The sequence below is a fragment of the Zonotrichia albicollis genome, chromosome 25, assembly GCF_047830755.1.
Source record: "Zonotrichia albicollis isolate bZonAlb1 chromosome 25, bZonAlb1.hap1, whole genome shotgun sequence".
Lineage (NCBI taxonomy): Eukaryota > Metazoa > Chordata > Aves > Passeriformes > Passerellidae > Zonotrichia > Zonotrichia albicollis.
The window spans coordinates 5,255,753-5,274,807 of NC_133843.1; the positions used below are offsets into that span (position 1 = coordinate 5,255,753).

The following is a 19,055-nucleotide window of genomic DNA, read 5'->3' on the forward strand; positions in this document are numbered from 1 at the left end:
AACTGTGGGCAGGATCATGGTCAAACCTCCTGTTCCCTGTGCTCCCAGTGTCCAGAATATTCCTTGGTAGGGGTTGTTGGGCATCAAGCAGAAGAACAATGCCCTGCTCCATGTTCCTCTCAATTCCCCATCAACACAAACCCCAGGATTTCCCTCTGGTTCTGTACCTGCACCATGGCCCCTGCCACAGTTGGAAATTTGCATTTTCTTCCCTGTTTTGCGCCTCCAGCACTGGGGAGGTCCCACCTCAAGTCCTATGTTTGTTCTGGGCCGCTGGAGGGTTGTGGGAAATTGCCCACCTTGTGTGGGCACAGAGCTGCTGTGGGGTGAGGGAGAACTGAGGGAGCTGCTCCAAGGCATCTCTGAGGTGGGATAACCCAGGCTCTTGTGTTAATCCATCCCTTGGAGTGGATGAAAGGACATTGAATGATTGGTGTTTACATACATAGACACACACACATATATATTTTTTATATATGTCACATTTATTTTAACACTTTGTTTGCAATGGAAATCACCTATGTAGCCATTTTACTTATTTTCTTTAGAAATACACCAATATAAAAGTATAAAAATAACACTTTAGAAAATACATGAGGGAAAGAAAGAAAGAAAAAGGAAGGATCAGAGTAGAGAGGAAAGGTCTCACCACCCATGGATGCAGTGACAAGACTTGGCTATTGCAATTTCAGTGTCCACATTCAAAGTGATGGTCACAGTCTGGATCCATCAGGGGTGGAAGCTCCAAAAATTCAAAGTTCAGTGGGTTAGTTCAGGTTCAGGCTCAGTGGGAACAGCCAGGTACCTTCCCTGGGTCAGGAGTTTGTAACACCGGGGTTGTGCCCAGTGCTCAGCAATGAGTCTGTGCTCTCTCCAGGCTCTCTGATGGCTTGTGCCCCTTCTAAAACCTGACTCTGCCTCTCCCTGAGTGTGGCTGAGCCTGTCCTGCCCCCTCACAGGGGATGAAACCCCCCAGCCCCTCCATGGGAGTGCTCCTGATGCTCCCCTGTGGCCCAAGGCACAGCCAGGGGGATGAGGATGCATGGCTGCCCCAGGCACTGCTCACACACTGCCCAGGGACACCCCAAATCCCATGGAGAGGTTCTGTGCACCCCAAAAGGCCCCTGGAGGGCTCTGGGGAGCCCAAACGGGCACAGCCAGGGGTTGGGAGCACCCAAAGGCTGTGCTGGGGTCTGGGAATGGCACAAAACAAACCAAGGGGTGGGGATACCCCCAAAATGGAGATCAGGGCTTGGGATATCCTCTGAGGGACAGCCAGGGTGCAGAGGGGCACACTGAGGGGTCCAGAGCTCCCTGAACACACAGACAGGCCCACGGAGATGCCCAGCCACGCTCTGCTCCCACCTGGTCTGCACTTCTGACCCTGCTGTTCCCTCTTGGCACCCTCAGACTCTCTGCACTCCCTGTTTGGCATGGCCTGGTCCCTCTCACTGTCACCCAAGCATCCTCAGAGACCATCTATTCCAAAAGTATCCCTTTTCCCTTCCTTTTCCTTGAAATTTCCTTGAAATTTCCTTTCCTTGAAATTTCCTTCCCTTCCCAAACCTTCCCTCTCCTGCCCCTATTCCTTTTCCCTTTGCCCTCCCATCTCCCCCTCTGTCATTTCTGACCCCTCTGCCCATCACATCCTGCCCCCAGAGCTTCTCTTTCCTCCCATCTTCCTTCCCCACACATTCCCATCCCCTCCCCAGCGCTCAGAGATCCTGCTCCCCTCTGCACAGAGCAAAGGGAAAAGGGGAATGACAGTGTGGGGGCATGGGGTAAAAAGGAATTTCTGCAAGTTTTATTTATAAAATTAATAGATTTGGACTGGACAGGGGATTAGGGTTGAGGGAAGACACCCTTCACCCCACCCCTCTAGCACTGTACAGAGTTTATTTACAAATTCCAGCCTCCAGTGGATTTGGGATCACACACACATTTACAGGTGGGCAAGTTAAAAAAAAAAACCAAAACAACAAAACTGTGGAATCATTTTGTTGGAACACATCCCAGCAATCATGGCACAGTCCATCTGTCCATTTGGCAATTCTCTTTGCAGGCTCTGCTGTCCCATGGCTCCAGGAGCCCAGATCCTGCAGGTGAGGTCAGGCTGCACAAACATCCCCAGCTCAGAGGCTCTGGGAGCCCAGGCTGTGGCTCTGGTCAGGCTGCACAAACATCCCCAGCTCAGAAGCTCTGGGAGCCCAGGCTGTGGCTCTGGTCAGGCTGCACCAACATCCCCAGCTCAGAAGCTCTGGGAGCCCAGGCTGTGGCTCTGGTCAGGCTGCACAAACATCCCCAGCTCAGAAGCTCTGGGAGCCCAGGCTGTGGCTCTGCTCCTGCAGAGGGGAGGCTGAGGGGGCCGTGCTGTCCCCAGGAGAGGCCACGTTCAGGTACCCAATCTCTGAGGGCTGTGAGGGGGACAGGCAGAAGGAGGAATCCTGGCTCTCAGCCTCTCCCTCAGGCTTTGTGCTCTGCAGGGCCTTCAGGGCACCCAGGGGTTCTGGGAGATCTCGGGGTGGGAAGCTGGAAACAAATTTTTCATTTTCTGTCATTCTGTGCAGTCTGAGTGACCCCCACCCAACAGCTCTGAGCAGCACAGACCAATGTGGCTGCTCTTCTCTTGGAGTAATTTTCCTAACAGGTCCAGAACCTGCCTGGACCATCCTCCACCCCAACAGTGCCTGGGGCTGTCACCAAACCCCCAGAGCTGCATCTCCAGAGCTGAATGTCCCTCTGCCTTCCCCTGGCATGGATTGGAATGGAGGAACACACCCCAGAGCGATGTGGGACACAGCTCTGGCCACACAAGGACTCCCAAGTGTCACCACCTCTTGTATAAACAGTCTTCCAAAGGCCCTGAGCACCAAGATTCCTAAATCCCACAGTGCTCCCCAAAATATTCTGAAAATTAGAATTCTCCATCCCATCATATGACTGGTTTCAATACCATTCTAATGCCATTTCAATGCCATTTTAAATGCCATTTTAGTACCATTTCAATACCAATCTAATGCCATTTTATTTTCCTTAAAACTGGACTTCTCCATCCCATCAGCTGACTGGTTTCAATCCCCTTTTAAATGCCATTTTAATACTATTTTCCCTAAGATTGGACTTCTCCATCCCATCAGCTGACTGGTTTTAATCCCATTTTAATGCCATTTTAATATTATTTTCCTTAAAACTGAACTTCTCCATCCATTCAGCTGACTGGTTTCAATACCATTCTAATGCCATTTTAATACCATATCAATACCATTCTAATGCCATTTTATTTTTCCTAAAATTTGCCTTCTCCATCCCATCACCTGACTGGCTTCAATGCCATTTTAAATGCCATTTTAATACTATTTTCCCTAAAATTGGACTTCTCCATCCCATTAACTGACTGCTTTCAATACCATTATTTTAAATGCCATTTTAACACTATTTTCTCTAAAATTTGCCCCAAAACTACCAAAAAAGGCCTCTGGGAGGTGAAAGCACAGGGTGGAGCAGCCAAAATTCTCCATTGGCTCCTCCCTGGCTGCCCCTCTGTCCCCCCCACGGTACCTGGCACGAGGAGGTGGCAGCACCTTGCTCTGAGGGTGGCTTCCAGGAGCAAGCTTCAGGTCCTGGAAGGAGAAACAGAGACTTGGAAAGGAGGAGACACAGGTCAGACCCTCAATTCCAACAATTCCTGGTCTCCCCCAGCTTCACTGAGAGCCCTCTGCACCAAGTGCAGCCCCATGAGGTGCTAATCAGGGGTTTGCTTGTCCTTTGGGTGTAAATTTATTCTAAAAAAATCCAAACCAAGCCTCACCAAGGCCAGGTGAGCCCCAAACAGCCCTTTCCCCCTCAACAGCTCATTTCCAACCAATTTGGGTTCTCCCCAAATTAAAAGTCCCAAGAAACTCCTAAATCCACCTGGTTGATCTGAAAACTTTGATTCTCTGGATTTTCTCCATTTCTCCTGCCAAACTTCTTCATTAACCACTATCCCTCAGCTCAGGAATTATTGCTCGGCTTGGCCTGAGGAGGGAACATTCCCCTGGCAGGAGGAACACTCCCAACCTTCTCCTTTCCTAGAGCAGCTTTACAACTGAGCTTCGACCAGCTCTGAATGTGCCAGGTGAGATTCCTGTCCCTGAGGAAGGGGATCCAGGGGCAGCAGCTCAGGGAGGAGCAGGGGCTGAGTGTGAGGAGCCCTCAGCTCCTCACAGAGCCTTTCCTCACCACATCTGTATGGAGTCTTCAGCTCCTCACATCTGTATGGAGCCCTCCCAAAGCCTCTCCTCACCACATCTGTATGGAGATTCAGCTCCTCACCACATCTGTATGGAGCCTTCAGCTCCTCACCACATCTGTATGGAAATTCAGCTCCTCACCACATCTGTATGGAGTCCTCAGCTCCTCACAGAGCCCCTCCTCACCACATCTGTATGGAGCCCTCAGCTCCTTGCCACATCTGTATGGAGCCCTCAGTTCCTCACAGAGCTCATCCTCACCACATCTGCATGGAAATTCAGCTCCTCACCACATCTGCATGGAGATTCAGCTCCTCACCACATCTGTATGGAGCCCTCAGCTCCTCACAAAGCTCCTCCTCACCTGTATGGAGCCTTCAGCTCCTCCCAAAGCCTCTCCCCACCACATCTGTATGGAGCCCTCAGCTCCTCACCACATCTGTATGGAGCCCTCAGCTGCCCACAAATCCCCTCCTCACCTGTATGGAGCCCTCAGCTGCCCACAAATCCCCGTCTCACCACATCTGTATGGAGGTTCAGTTCCTCACAGAGCCTCTCCCCACTAGCATGGAGCCTTCAGCTCCTCACCACATCTGTATGGAGCCCTCAGCTCCTCGCCACATCTGTATGGAGCCCTCAGCTCCTCGCCACATCTGTATGGAGCCTTCAACTCCTCACAAAGCCCCTACTCATCTGTATGGAGCCCTCAGCTCCTCACAAATCCCCTCCTCACCACATCTGTCACCACCAACTACCCAGGAGCCCTTTCCACCTCAAGGCATGGACCCAGCTCCCCCTCAGCCCCTCAGTTCTGTGACTGCTGCTGCTCCCAGCCCTGCTGGGTCTCACCTCAGTGCTGGCAGCGGGGCTGCTCCTGGCCAGGCGCTGGGAGGAGCCCACAAGGCTGGAGAGCTGGAGCTTGTCCTGCAGCCGCGCGTTCTCCTCCTCCAGGGTCTTCCCTCTGAGATGGCACAAAGCACAGGTTATTCTCCTTCCAAGCCATGCCCCATTTTCCAACAGGACTTTTCTTTTCCAACCTCAGAGCTGTTGCTCTCCACAGCCTCCAGCTCAGTGGTGAGGTCTTGGATGGGAAAATGGGGTAATTAAATCCCTAATTACATCCCTAATTACAGCCATGATTACAGTCCAGAATTTCCTCTGGAATTCTTAAGAGAAAGAGGCACAAAACCAGGAAAAGGGAGGATGGGGGGATGCAGGGGCCTACCTGCTCTGCAGGGAGGGAATCCCAGAGCGGAGGCTCCACGGGGACTCCTCCTGGTCTGAGATTTTTTGGAGGAGCCGTCGCCTCTCCTGGAGTAATTTCTCATTCTCAGCAGTGATCTGGGCAATCAGCACCTTCCCCTGAGGGTGGTGGAGAAGGAAAGAACAACCACCAGTTACTCTTGACTCTTCTCTGTCCTCTGCAAACCTCAGGGCTTTCCCAAGGGACCACCATCAAGGGCGCCAGCTCCTAAACCTTGGAGTCACCACCCCTGGAAGTGCTCAAGAACCTCATGGATGTGGCACCTGGGGACATGGTTTAGTGTTGGTTGCACTTGAAGATCCTCACCTTAAAGGTCTTCTCCAACCTCAGCAACTCTGCAATACCCTGTTTGATGTAAATTACCCCAAAAAGAGGCTCTGGTGTCACTTCCCAGCAGGAATTGCTGAGGCAAAGGAAGATGGAGCCCAGCCAGTGTCAGACTGGGATTTGAGGATGTGGATTCCCCCAAGGGCAATCCTGAGTCAGGAATTTTCTTTTGGCTTTTGTTACTACAGGTTGGTGTCCCTGGTGCCTTCCTGCAAGGTGGGAGTTTGGACAAGGCCTGGAGTGCCAGGACAAGGGGAATGGCTGCCACTGCCAGGGGCAGGGTTAGATGGGATATTGGGAAGGAATTGTTCCCTGTGAGGATGGGCAGGCCCTGGCACAGGGTGCCCAGAGCAGCTGTGGCTGCTCCATCCCTGGAAGTGTCCAAGACCAGGTTGGACAGGGCTGGGAGCAGCCTGGGATAGTGGAAGGTGTCCCTGCCCATGGCAGGGAATGGGACTGGATGACCTTTAATGTCCCTTCCAACTCACACCATTCCCTGAATCCATGATCACTTTCACAGGACCACCAAATCACAGAATCACCAAATCACACAATCACCACGTTGGAAGAGACCGTCAAGATCATCGAGTCCAACCCAGCTCCACCACCTCAACTAAACCCTGGCACCCAGTGCCACATCCAGGCTTTGTTAAACACACCCAGGGATGGGGACTCCACCACCTCCCCAGGCAGCCATGCCAGAACTTTGTCACTCTTTCTGTAAAAAAGCTTTTCCTAATATCCAACCTGTATTTCCTTTGGTGCAGCTTGAGGCTGTGTGCTCAGTGCTGCTGGAGAAAGAGCCCAGCCCCAGCTGAGCTCAGGCACCTTTCAGGAGCTGCAGAGAGTGACAAGGTCACCCCTGAGTCTCCTCCAGGCTGGGCACCCCCAGCTCCCTCAGGGGTTCCTCACAGGGTTTGTGTTCCCAGCCCCTCTCCAGCCTCATTGTCTCCTCTGGATGTGCTCAGTGTCTCAATGTCCTTTCCAAACTGAGAGGCCACAACTGGACACAGCTCTCAAGGTGCCAAGGGCAGAATGAGCTCCCTGCTCCTGCTCCACACCATTCCTGACCCAGCCAGGAGCCACTGGCCCTTCTTGGCCACCAGGGAATGCTTTTGGAAGCAGCGATGCCCCTGCAGCCTCCCCTTGCAGGAGAAGCCCTGGATGTGCCCTCTCACCTTTTCCACTTGGAGTTTGGACTCGCTGAGCTCGTTTTCCAGCTGTTTGATCCTGCTGTCCCTCTGTTTCACCTCGTGGATGAAAGTCTCCTTGGCCCTGCGGATCTTGTCCTTGTGTCTGAGCTGCATCTCGTTGTATTTCCTGGGCAAACAGGGACAAACATCAGGCTGGGAAAGGCACTTTGGCTCGGGGTCACTGTTTAGGAGCTTCTTTGAGCCAGGTCTAATAAGTTCTCAGAGGTCTATAACACGCCTAAGGAGACTGGGAAGGCTGGGAGAGCTGGGAGTGCTCATCTGGAGAAGAGAAAGCTCCAGGGAGAGCTCAGAGCCCTTTGCAGGGCCTAAAGGGACTCCAGGAGAGCTGGAGAGGGACTGGGGACAATGGATGGAGGGACAGGACTAGAGCAGGGATGGATGGGACATTGGAAGGAAATCCTTCCCTGGCACAGTTTGCCCAGAGCAGCTGTGGCTGCCCCTGGATCCCTGGCAGTGCCCAGGGCCAGGCTGGACAGGGCTTGGAGCAGCCTGGGGCAGTGGAAGGTGTCCCTGGTGGAACAGGATGGGCTTTAAGGTCCCTTCCCAGCCAAACCTGTGTGGAATTCTCTGACAGCAGACATGGGGGGTGAGCTCACTGCACACAGGGCCAGTGGATTTAGTGCTAAAAGCTGAATACTGGACAGGAAAGTCCACAGCACAGCCAAATGCTATAGCAGGCCCAGGCAGGTTCGTGGGCATTACCTGACATAGAGATCCTTCTGGTTCAGGAGTCTGACACCTTCCTCATACAGGGCTTTGTTCTCCTCCTTCAGCAGCACCAGCTGCTCCGAGAGCTTCTGGTTCTCCTTCTGGCACTGCACATGCTGGAAAAGGGCTGGGTTTAATACATCAGCCCTCTGAGAACTTGGAGTCAAATTCTCATCTCTCACCTCGTCCTGGGGACCCAACACCCCCACAACACCCAGGAGCAGACTGCAGCTCCTGATGCTCCTGCTGCCCCTTGTAGGATGAGGAACCCCCTCAGTGGGACTCACCTCACCAGCATCCAGCTTCTTCTCATCCTCCAGGACGTGCAGGGTCTTGGCCTGGAGCTCCACGTGCATCTTGGCCAGCGACGCCTCCGTCTCCCGGGAATGCCGGAGCTGCTGCCTCAGCTCCTCCACCTGCTGCTCCAGGAGCCTCCTGGGAACACCACGGGGACAGTGAGAGCTGCAGGGGTGTCCCAGATTGCAGGGCAAGGTCTGTTCTATTGCCATCTGTGGGCAGTTTTCCTTATCTCTCTGTGAGTGATCACAATCACTCCTCCCTCTGGGGAGACATCTGCTGATAACAGACTATTGAATGTCACTGCATGGCTGATAAGAACTGCAGCATCCCATTGGGAGATGTGAGCCCAGAGGGAGGAGCCAAGCATTCCTACCTGGATATAATCTGAGATTTCAAACATTCCTGCCTGATATAATCTGGAGATTCTGGAATACCAGCACAGCTCTGCCCACAGGGAGGAGCCAAGCATTCCTGCCTGGATATAATCTGGAGATTCTGGAACACCAGCACAGCTTCTGCACTGGATTCCCCAGAGGAGCAGCAGCTGCCTCTGCCCCTGGACCTTCAGAGGCAGAGACTGCACCTTTCTCCAGGATCCTGCTCCAGCAGAGCCAGCCCTGACACTGCAGGAGGGCTGAGCCACATTTCCAATGGGACTGCTGCCAACAGCCTGACCCACAGGGTGTCAGGTTGGGTTCTGACTCTGGCAGTGTTGTTTTGGTTTACTGCATTGTTTATTTTATCCTTTTATTTCCTTCCCTAGTAAAGAACTGTTATTTCTGCTCCCATAATTTTTGTTGTCTGAGAGTCCCTTAATTTAAAATTTATAGCAATTCAGGGGCGGGGGGTTCATTTTCTCCATTTCAGGGGAGGCTCCTGCCTTCCTTAGCAGACACCTGGCTTTCCAAACCAAGACAAGGGGGATGTGCCTTCTGCACCTCTTACTCCTCTTGCCCCTGCTGGCATTGACGGGACAAAGGAATCAGCACATCCCAGCTGTGTCAGTGACACAGAAAGGGGGGTGATACACTGGGATCATTCCCAGCTGCACAGGGAAGGGGGCTGCTGGCATTACTGCACTGACAGGAGAGGCCATGGCCCTTCCAAGGCAGTTGTAGCATCCAAAATTCTTTTAAACCTCAGGAAGGGGGAATCCCTGGAGAACTCCAGGGATCAGGCAGGTCCAAAGGGAAGACAGGAGGTCAAAGCAGTGGTTTGGGTCTCCCTGAACCCTCCCAGGACAGACAGGAGCTGCTGGAGGGCTGGCACAGCCCCTGAACAGCACAGAGACCTTTTCAGCTGCTCCTCGTGAAGTTCCTGCTGCACTCGAGCTTCATTCTCCCGAGCTTCCTTCAGCTCCTCCTCCAGAAGCTTTTTGTCAGAAGCACGAGCCTCTGCCAGCAGCAGCTGGTGCTGGGAATCCTTCAGCTTCTGCTGCAGTTTGGAGACCTTGGATTAAAATGGACATAAATTAAACTTTCTGAATGAACAGCCCAATGTCTGAATCAAATCCCCCAGTGGCTGAGGTATGGGAAGGAAAGATTTCCTTGTTTTCACTCCAAGTCCATTAAAAGCAAAAGCTTTGCACTGGCTACCAGATTTTGGACCAAACACTATGTCATGAATTCCTAACAATCTTTTTCCAACCCAATCTGATCCTGCTCACACCAAAAGAGAATGCAATGATTTCTGCAGGAGCATGGCAGAATCATTGCCATGGAAAACACTAGGTTTGGAATTTCCAGCCAGTAAACAGTAGGAAATTATCTCAGCAAGAACAAGATTAATGTTTCCTGTGCCTGCCAGCCCCAATATCAGTATTTCAGAGATACTGGGTTATTAGACATGGCTTCTATTGCCTTGATTACGCTCCCACTCATTACAGGCTTTTTTTCCTACAACATTAAGCTGATGGATCACAAAAAGGAATTTGGGGAAGCAAACCTGCTTGCTTTCTGCACTAGAGCTGCACAGAACTTCAAACTCACACTCACCTTCTTTTGTGCCTCTCCTGCTCTGGATTTCTCCTGGGCCAGCCTCTCCTGGAGGCTGCTCCTGAGCTTATCAGCCTGGGAGCACTTGGAGAGCTCCAGTTCCAGCTCCTTGACCTTCTGCTGGCTCCTGTCCCACTGTGCTGAGAGGGAGGAACATGTTTCTGTGGTCTCTGAGAGTTTGGCCCGGGCCTGCTTCAGCTCAGCTTTGACCTGAGATCCCAGACAAGAAATCAGATTTATACTTCAGCATAAATCAGCTGGAATGGCTTGGCTAGGGAAGGGGAACAGGATTCCAGAAAGAGGAATCACAGAGGAAGTAAAGCGTGTTTTATTTGGATGCAGAGAAATTTGTCACAGAATCCCAGAGCACTTTTGGTGGGAGGGGCTGTTAAGGATCACCTGGTTCCGGTGGGGATCTATAAAATTAGAGGGTTTTGAAAGTTGCAAAAGGCTTTAGAGACAGCAGAACTTTGGAGACAGTTCCAACCCCCCACCATGAGCAGCGACACCTTCCACTATCCCACAGTGCTCCAAGCCCCATCCAACCTGGCCAGGAACATTTCTGAGGATGAGGCAGCCACAGAAATGTCTCTGTGCACCCTGTGCCAGGGCCTCACCAACCTCCCAGGGAGGGATTTCCTCCCAGTAGCCTGTGTAACGCTGCCCTCTGGCAGTGGGAAGCCATTTCCCCTTGTCCTGGCACTCCATCCCATGTCCCCAGCCCCTCTCCCGCTCTCCTGGAGCCCTTTTAGGCTCTGAAAGGGGCTCTGAGAATTTTCTGGAGCTTCTCTTCTCCAGGTGAGCACCCCCAGCTCTCCCAGCCTGGGGGGAATGGGCTCCAACCCTCATGCCCATCATTCCCATGAAGCTGAGGCACTCAGGGGAGCCTGGCTGTGTCCCTACCTTGGTGCATTCCTGCTGGAGCAGCAGATTCTGCCTCTGGAGGTCAGCATTCTTCTCCCTCTCATACCTGAGCTCCCTCTCAGCAGAGCTGCACAGGTTCTGCACCCGCCGCAGGTCCTGGCGCAGCTGCTGCAGCTTCTCCTCCTGCTGCTGGAACCTCTCCTCAGACACACCCTGCAGCAACAGCAAAGTCACCCAGAAATTAACTTTAAAGGTGATTAAGGAAGGCAGAAGTAGGATTTAAGGGCATTTGGGCAGGAAGATGTACAAAGCCTGGCATTTCTCTGCTCCCTTCTCTGTCCCCGCAGTGCTTTAGGAGCCTTGTGGATGTGGCACTTGGGGACATGGTTTGTGATGAAAATGCATTGCTGGGTTAATAGCTGGACTTGATCTCAGAGGCCTTTTCCATCTCAATGATTGTCTCCATCTCCTCAGAGAAGCCAAAACAGCTCCTGAGGCTGAGGGAAAAGACGTGATAACCTGGATGAGGGAACAAATCCCCGTTGAAACAAGTCCATCCAATCAAGGCAAAGTCACCAGGACACTTTGGATTCTTGTACCAGAGCCTCACTCAGGCATCCAAGCAGGAGTGACACAGCCAGGCCAGCTCCCAGAGGGATCAGGAGAAAGGTGAGTCCTGGTAAGGGGACAGGAACACAACAGGACAAAGCTGGGCACTGGGAGGTGTCACCTTGGGAGGTAACTGATCCCCTTAGCTCACTCACCTTCCTAGCACACACACAAAAGCCTGGCTTGGACCAAAGCCTTTCTTTCCTGCATCACTTTCAGCCACCCTTGATCTGCATCCCCACTTTGCATCTTCACCTTCTGCTCTTAGAACCAGATGGAATTCATTGAAAACCAAATCTCAGATAATCCCCAGGTAACTTTCCCAAGCTGGAAAAAAGTCTTGATCCAGCACTGTGGGATCTGGCAGTGTCAGTCATCCTGGAGGTCCACTGGCTCCATTGGTTTTGTGGGGTTTTCCCTAAATTCTTCTGTCAGGATCCCTTCCCACACTCCTTGCATCCTGCTCTGCTCCTCCCAGATGATTTTCTGCTTCTTGGATATAATTAGAATTCCAATCCTCTCCCTCTCATTCCCACCCTGGCCATCCAGACCACCCTGTCCTCTTTTCCCTCCCAAATCTTTACACAGAAGCTGAGCTCCTCCTCAGTCCCCCCATCCTGAGTTCTTCCAGCATTTCCTCCCTTTCTCTTTCATCTCACAAGATGAGAAAGCTGAACAAATTCCATTTAAATATCTTATTTCTGCCATGTGCAATCACCTCAGTTTATCCAAGTCCCCACCACATCCAAAAGCACAACACAAGGAAATGAACACACCCCTAATTTCCAACCATCACTCACACCACAGGGCAGATGTCACTTTGTTTTTTTAAGATTTTCTAAGCTTTCTGATGTTGACATTCTTGTAACAAACTTTTTTACATGGTTTCTGTAAATAACTTATTGTTTTGCATTCTTTTATGGAGGAAGAAAAAGTTGATAGACTGTTAGTCTGTCCAGTGTCATTGGAGAGGTGGCACTGTCACCCTCCAATCCAGTGTCACTTTTGGAAAACTATAAATGCTGGAGTCAGAAAATAAACTTCCCTTTTTCTTCACCTTGAGAACAGCAGTGTGAGCTTTTATTCTTTCGTGTCCTATAGCAACAGGAAGACTTCCAGCCCCCTTTAATTACATTTGCCTGTTAATTAATGACAAAAAGCAGGCTGCAGATGGCAAAGCTGCCCATACCTGTTTCAGGCTCCCCTCTAAGCTGCCTGCAGAGCTCTGCCATGGCAGGAACCTGTTCTCCCTCTGCTCCAAGGCTGGGGAGATCCTCCTCATGTCTCCCTGCTCCCAGGCACTCCGGATGTCACATCTGAGCTGGGCAATCTCTTCCAGCAGCAGCCGCTTCTCTTCACTGCTCTCCTTGAGCTGCTTTTCCAGCTCCTCCTTCTTCTTGTTGCTCTCTAGTAATTCAGAGCTTGAAGGAGAAATAGTAAAGGAGAGAGATAACTACACAAATCCATGGAAAACAGCCTTAAAGGAGAGAAACTTCACCAGTGAAACACTCAAGTGCTTCAGGAGGCTCCAAAGGGGTTTAATCCTGAGTGCAGCAGCTTTGGGCAAGGGTCAGTCTGCCTGGGACACTTCCCACAACACCACGTGTGTCCAAAGGCTCAGCTCTGCCCTGGAAGAGGTCACAGGCTGGCCAAGGAATTCTCACAAAGGCACAGGAGCTGCTCTGGACTCAAAGTCACAAGGAAGCACTGGCTGGTGTCCCAGCCCAGCTGCCTGACTCATCTCCACCCAAACTCCATTTTCTCCATCCAACATCAAAGCTGGGGCTCCTCCACCCCTGGAAGTGTCCAAGGCCAGGCTGGACAGCCCTTGGAGCAACCAGGGATAGTGGAAGCTGTCCCTGCCCATGGCAGAGGGTGGAACGGGATGAGCTTGAAGATCCCCAGAACAGTCTGGAATTTTGTGATTCTATGTCCTGGATGTCCAGGATGGAATCACCATCCCTGGAAGTGGATGTGGCCCTTGGGGACATGTGTTAAGAATGAACATGGCAGTGTTGGGAAACAGTTGGACTCAATGGTCTTGGAGGGTTTTTCCAGCCTGAATAATTCCATGATTCCTTAGCAGCTCCCTGCTGCCTTCTCCTGGCTGTGCTTCATCCCAGTACTGCAGGTCACTGTAACCACGCTGGATTTAATCCCAGTTTTTATTTACTAAGGACAAATGAGCACCTGAGCCCAGATACTCCAGCTCCAAATTTGTCCTGCTCTACTCAAAAGGGGGAGTGGGACCAACACCTGCTGCCCCCTCCCCTCCAAAAACCCCAAATTCCAAGGATTACCCATATCTCCAGTGCGACCAGGACTACCAGCTGTAAACCCTGAGGAGCCCAAACCCACAACAGGAGACTTTTGAGATGCCCCTTAGTCCAAGTTCAAGGGAAGAATCCTCCTCCCTAAGGACAGCTCCCATTTAGGCTGCTCAGAATCTGGAAGAGCTGCAGAAAAAAAATTTTTAATCCCGGCTGATCCTGACTTAGGAAAGTCACCAAATTCAGAGATGCTGACCCAAGGACAACACGAAGATGCCAAGCCCATTTTTGCCAGAAGCAGCCCCATGGGGAGCTGGGAAAGGCTCAAAACTTAATTCAGCAAAGACAAGGAGCAGAAAATACCACAGGCTTTGTTAAGGTTTACCAGAGCACTTCTTGTTCTTCCCTCAGGTTTTTGATCTGTTCTTCCAAAAACACCACTTTAGCCATCTGCTCCTCATAGGTCTTTGCCTCTGCACAGGGATCCTCCTGCTTCTGCTCCACTCTGGGGCTCTGTCCTCTGTCTTGCAGGACTTCAGAGGCCTGTAAGGTCAGAAAACACCAGGACTTGCATTTCCTTTGCTCTGATGGAGCCAGCCAGGGCAATCTGGGGACTCCAGCAAGACATGGCTGGTGATTCTGTGGCTAAATAATTGCACTTCTTCATCCTCAAAGACACATGTGAGTCCTTTTTCCTGCATGGAAAGCAGCTGTGTCTCAACTAGCACCAAGCCATGGTTCTTTATTTGATTTCACCCCACTGTGGCACAGCTCCCAGGGATTTACAGCATATGGCAAAGCCCTTTCCAAAAGCAGCAGCTCCTGGCAAACCAGGAGGGGCACAAAGTGTGGGTTCAGGTGGCTCTCACAGACAGAGGGGCTCCAACTCTACCCCAAACACATCCCCAGGGATGGCATCTCCTCTCCCAATGTCACCCAAGTCTGTAACACCAGGTGACAGCACACCCTCAACAGGAGAAGGGAGGAGAAGATGCCAAGAAAATGAAATGGTCAGGAAAGGAGGAATGGATCAGGACAGAACTCAGAGCTGAATCACAGCCAGAGTCTGCCCAGGGTCAGATCTGCTGCCCATCTGTGATGGACCCAAATCCCCTGCAATAGGGGCTCAGGTGTCCCTGACTCATCTCCACCCAAACTCCAGCTCCATTTGCTCCATCCAAGATCAAAGTTGGGGCTCCCCCACCCCTGGCAGTGTCCAAGGCTGGGTTGGACAGGGCTTGGAGCAACCTGGGATAGTGGAAGCTGTCCCTGCCCATGGCAGGGGGTGGAATGGGACGAGCTTGAAGAACAGAACACAAACACCATCATCCTCACTAAACACCAGCTTTGATTGCTAAAACCTTTTAATCAACAGCTCCCTGAGCTTTCAATCCCAGGTATTTCCTGATATTTCAATTCCTTATCTACACCAGGACAAATTTACTCATAATTTGAGCAACACACCCCAGCAGCTCCTGCCTCAGGAACCACAAGAGCTGGGAATTCTTTTCATGTCTCACCTCTGGAATTAGCAAAGCACTGTCTTTGTGTGGCTTCTCATGGGATACATCCACAGGATCCCTGCTGGCTGATGCTCTCTGGAGATTTGGGAAGGTGTTTTTGTGGCCTGGGAGCTGTGAGTGGGAGTCAGGCAAACCCTGCAGAGGTAACAACAGAGTCAGTGCATGGAACACACCCCAAATGACAAGCTCAGGAAAAGATTTCTCCTCTTAACTGTCCAAAAATCTCTTAAAAACAAGGAGAGATTTCCAGGTGACAGAACCCAATGATTGAATTCAAATCTTGTTTCCAGGGAAATGATTCATTGCAGAGCAGCCGCTCCATCCAAAGGGAATGAGCCCACATGAGAGGCCAGGAATTCACCAAAGGTGAATTCATCCAAAGGAATTCATCCACAGGAATTCACCAAAGGTGAATACATCCAAAGCTCTCTATGCTAAAGGCTGTTCCAGCCTAACACAGGGCTCTGGATTTCACCTCCTCCTGATCCCTTTAATGGGAAATCAGTCCCTCCTTCAGGAGGAATTCCTTCAAACCTTCAGGGATGGATGATTTGGATTCAAAGATCCCTGGATCACGAGCAGGCTGAACTATTGGGAGGCAAATGTCCCAAAAGGACTTTTCCCATTTTGCCCACCATTCCCCACATCAGACAATTCCTTTCCATGTGTGCATTGACAGACTGGCCCAGCCTCTTCCTCCCAAGCTTTGGTCCCGAGTTTCAGTGTGGATTTGTTGCAGCAGGACCAAGCCCTGGCCTCTAGATGCCACTGTTCCTCCAGCAGTGCCCGAGCCTGTGCAGCTCTGCCAACAGCTCAGCACTTCCATGGATTTGCACTTGGATTCAAGGAAGCAACAGGACTCCCAAACTGATCTAAGGCGTCTCAGAGTGATAAAAAATAGGGTTTATCATGGCTGTGTCCCCCCATTGCCAGGTCCCTTTGACAGGCACAGATCTGTCAAGATCCTGAATTTTCACCCCAATTTTCAGTGCTTGTCCTGGCAGCCCTTGGACAATTTTGCTGGCACCACTCGCTGTCTCTCCTCTGTGGCCCAGCTGGAATACCAGAGTTCCAGCAACATTCCCAGCAGGGAAACCTCCAGGAGGTGATTTAGCACCTAAATTGGTTCAAGCCAAGCGTGCCAAGGCCCTTGGGGAAATCCCAGCAGGATGTTCATTTTTCAATTCATGAAATTATTGCCTGAGTCTAAAATACCCCACTCTGCCCTCCAGAGAATCAGAGTTTGGCAACAAAGTCGGAATTCCTGATTTGTTATCAGATTCACTGAAAGGAAAGTGAGTTCTAGAGTTAGAGATGATGCCATGAGAGCAGCTGGACTGAAAACCCTCCACCACAGGTTTGAAAGTGGCTGGGCTGGAGAAATGCATCAAGAGATGGCAGGCAATGAGTTTGGGGAGCAGCTGGGGATGTTTCATGGAGAAATGCATCAGGAGATGGCAGGCAATGAGTTTGGGGAGATTCTGGGGATGTTTCATGGAGAAATGCGTCAGGAGATGGCAGGCAATGAGTTTGGGGAGATTCTGGGGGTGTTTCATGGAGAAATGCATCAGGAGATGGCAGGCAATGAGTTTGGGGAGATTCTGGGGGTGTTTCATGGAGAAATGCATCAGGAGATGGCAGGCAATGAGTTTGGGGAGATTCTGGGGGTGTTTCATGGAGCTCCTGCAGGGAGCCCCACAGCAGGGGCTGCACACACCTGGCTGCCCAGAACCTTCTCAGCCTTCAAATCTTCCCTCAGCAGCTCCAGCTCAGATGCCAGCTGCTTTCTCCTTTCTCTCCTCTCTCCCAGCTGACTTCCCAGCTTGTCTATTGTTTCCTGACAGCTTTCCAACATCTGGAACAAGAAAAGTTCAGAGTCACAACCACAGCATCAGAGAGAAGGAGATTGCAGGATTTGTGTCTTCTAGGAAACAAGGAGAGGAGAGGAACAGTTCTCAAATGTTTCCATTGGAATTCCTACACTTATCCAGGGCTCACAGAGACCCAAACCACCTTGGGAAGCTCCTCTCCCATCTCTCTCTGGCTGACACACCAGGCAGACCCAAGGAACAAATGGACAGGAAAATTAACCCAGAACGTGATGGGGATCAGCTTTAAATGCACCCACACATCCCCTGGTTTCACTAAACCCTCAACAAGAATTGAGCACCTTCACACAGGTGAAAACATCACACTCATGGGGAGACAACAAACTGCTCAGCTGCCAGAGCTGAAGGCAAGAACTTCCTAAGGGGAGAGATTTTGGCTGCTTTCCTCCAGTGATCCATGAGGGGCTACAGATCCTCAGGAGAGGGTGACAAAGAGCATCCACAGGAAAAAAACCACTTCAGATGCTCATTTAAAATGCTGATTTAAAACATTTCTAAACAGAACAGTTCATTTCCCAAGGAAAAGCTCTCACCTCCTGCATCTCCTGAGCTCCAGATGTCACCTGCTCATTCCCATCCAGCTCACTTTTGTTCTTCTGCGCCTCAAACAACTCTGTTTCCAAACTGGTGATCTGAACATGGACAAACCCCAAGTTAAAACCAAACCAGGACTCTCAACCAAATGCACAGCTACTCCTGAAGTGCTCCTTGTGCTGCTGTGTTGAAGATTGCAATCTGCCAGATTCCCTTTCCTTAGGCTTGAAACCCGTTTGGGCTTATTTCTAAAACCCCTGGCTGGACTGCCTGAGCTTGGCTCTCCTGAAATGAGCTGGGACACCAGAGGGAGATGAAATCCAACCCCACAGAACCCCAGATTGGTTCTGGAGATCCCAGAATCCCAGGATGGATTGGGTTGGAAGGGACCTTAAAGCTCATCCTGTTCCATGGGCAGGGACACCTTCCTCTATCCCAGGTTGCTCCAAGCCCCCTCCAACCTGGCCTTGGACACTTCCAGGGATGGGGCAGCCACAGATTCTCTGGACAACCTGTCCAGGGCCTCTCCACCCTCCCAGACAAGAAATTCTCCCTCATGTGTAATCCCAAAGCCAAAGAAGTACCAAATCCCTGCTAATCCCAGTCCATTCCCACAGCAGCTCCTCAAAGCCCCTGAGCTCTGCTCTCCCTGAGGAGCTCCTGGCACCAGCTGGGTCTGCTGCAGCTCCCAGAAGGGAATGGTCTCTTCCCAACACACAGGAAAGCTGCTGCAACTCTGCTTTTTAAATCAAAGATGTGAGCCCACAAATGTGTGAGGAGGTATTAAAAGTGGGGGAAACACCCAGACCTCCCACAGAAAAGCTAAAGGACAACAAACCCCTCTCCTTCTGCATGATTGGATGATAATTTGGGGTTCAGCAACACTTTGGAGCTCCAAAAGGGATCTCAAATGCAAAACACACCTCCCCTCCTCACCCCCAGTCAGCCTTTGGTCAGAAGTTGATATCCAGCAAGGCATTGCTTTAGTCTCCATCCAAGCCATTAACTTTTAAGCACCTCATTTGTGCTCCCAAATCCCATGCCAGCAGCAGAACAATCCTCACTCTGTATCCCACTGTCCTGCTCCTGAGTCACAGCCTGACCAGCCAAGGCTTCTGCAGCTGTGCCAGCACCAAAAACCCTCCCAAGTCCTTCCCAGCAGGGCTGGACTGGAAAACACCCAGCAGGCTCCAGCCCCCTCCCCAGGGCTCTTTAAGCCCCCTGGGAATGCAGGACACAGCAGATGAATCCATCCAGGGTTAAACCCCACCTCCTCCTCCATCCTGCCTCTGCTCTGCATCCCCCAAAATGGTTCTTTGTTGTGGGG

The 19,055-nt window shown here is 51.3% G+C and overlaps 1 protein-coding gene across 3 annotated transcripts in view; it reads right to left on the bottom strand.

Moving 5' to 3' along the window:
* Nucleotides 1-463: 463 nt before the first annotated feature.
* Nucleotides 464-19,055, bottom strand: part of CCDC30 (coiled-coil domain containing 30) — a 35,985-nt gene continuing 17,393 nt past the window's right edge. For 2 of the 3 annotated variants that reach the window (XM_074558825.1, XM_074558827.1), the window contains 15 exons: nucleotides 17,728-17,826; nucleotides 17,023-17,160; nucleotides 15,303-15,440; nucleotides 14,168-14,325; nucleotides 12,702-12,933; nucleotides 10,943-11,116; nucleotides 10,040-10,249; nucleotides 9,337-9,494; nucleotides 8,033-8,180; nucleotides 7,740-7,861; nucleotides 7,002-7,143; nucleotides 5,458-5,594; nucleotides 5,082-5,193; nucleotides 3,559-3,620; nucleotides 464-2,529 (listed from right to left, as the gene is read on the bottom strand). In XM_074558825.1, the coding sequence (XP_074414926.1) occupies nucleotides 2,307-2,529; nucleotides 3,559-3,620; nucleotides 5,082-5,193; nucleotides 5,458-5,594; nucleotides 7,002-7,143; nucleotides 7,740-7,861; nucleotides 8,033-8,180; nucleotides 9,337-9,494; nucleotides 10,040-10,249; nucleotides 10,943-11,116; nucleotides 12,702-12,933; nucleotides 14,168-14,325; nucleotides 15,303-15,440; nucleotides 17,023-17,160; nucleotides 17,728-17,826 (2,253 nt within the window). In that variant the 3' untranslated portion in view covers nucleotides 464-2,306. The remainder of the gene's footprint in view (nucleotides 2,530-3,558; nucleotides 3,621-5,081; nucleotides 5,194-5,457; nucleotides 5,595-7,001; nucleotides 7,144-7,739; nucleotides 7,862-8,032; nucleotides 8,181-9,336; nucleotides 9,495-10,039; nucleotides 10,250-10,942; nucleotides 11,117-12,701; nucleotides 12,934-14,167; nucleotides 14,326-15,302; nucleotides 15,441-17,022; nucleotides 17,161-17,727; nucleotides 17,827-19,055) is intronic. The other variant, XM_074558826.1, reaches the window with a different exon arrangement.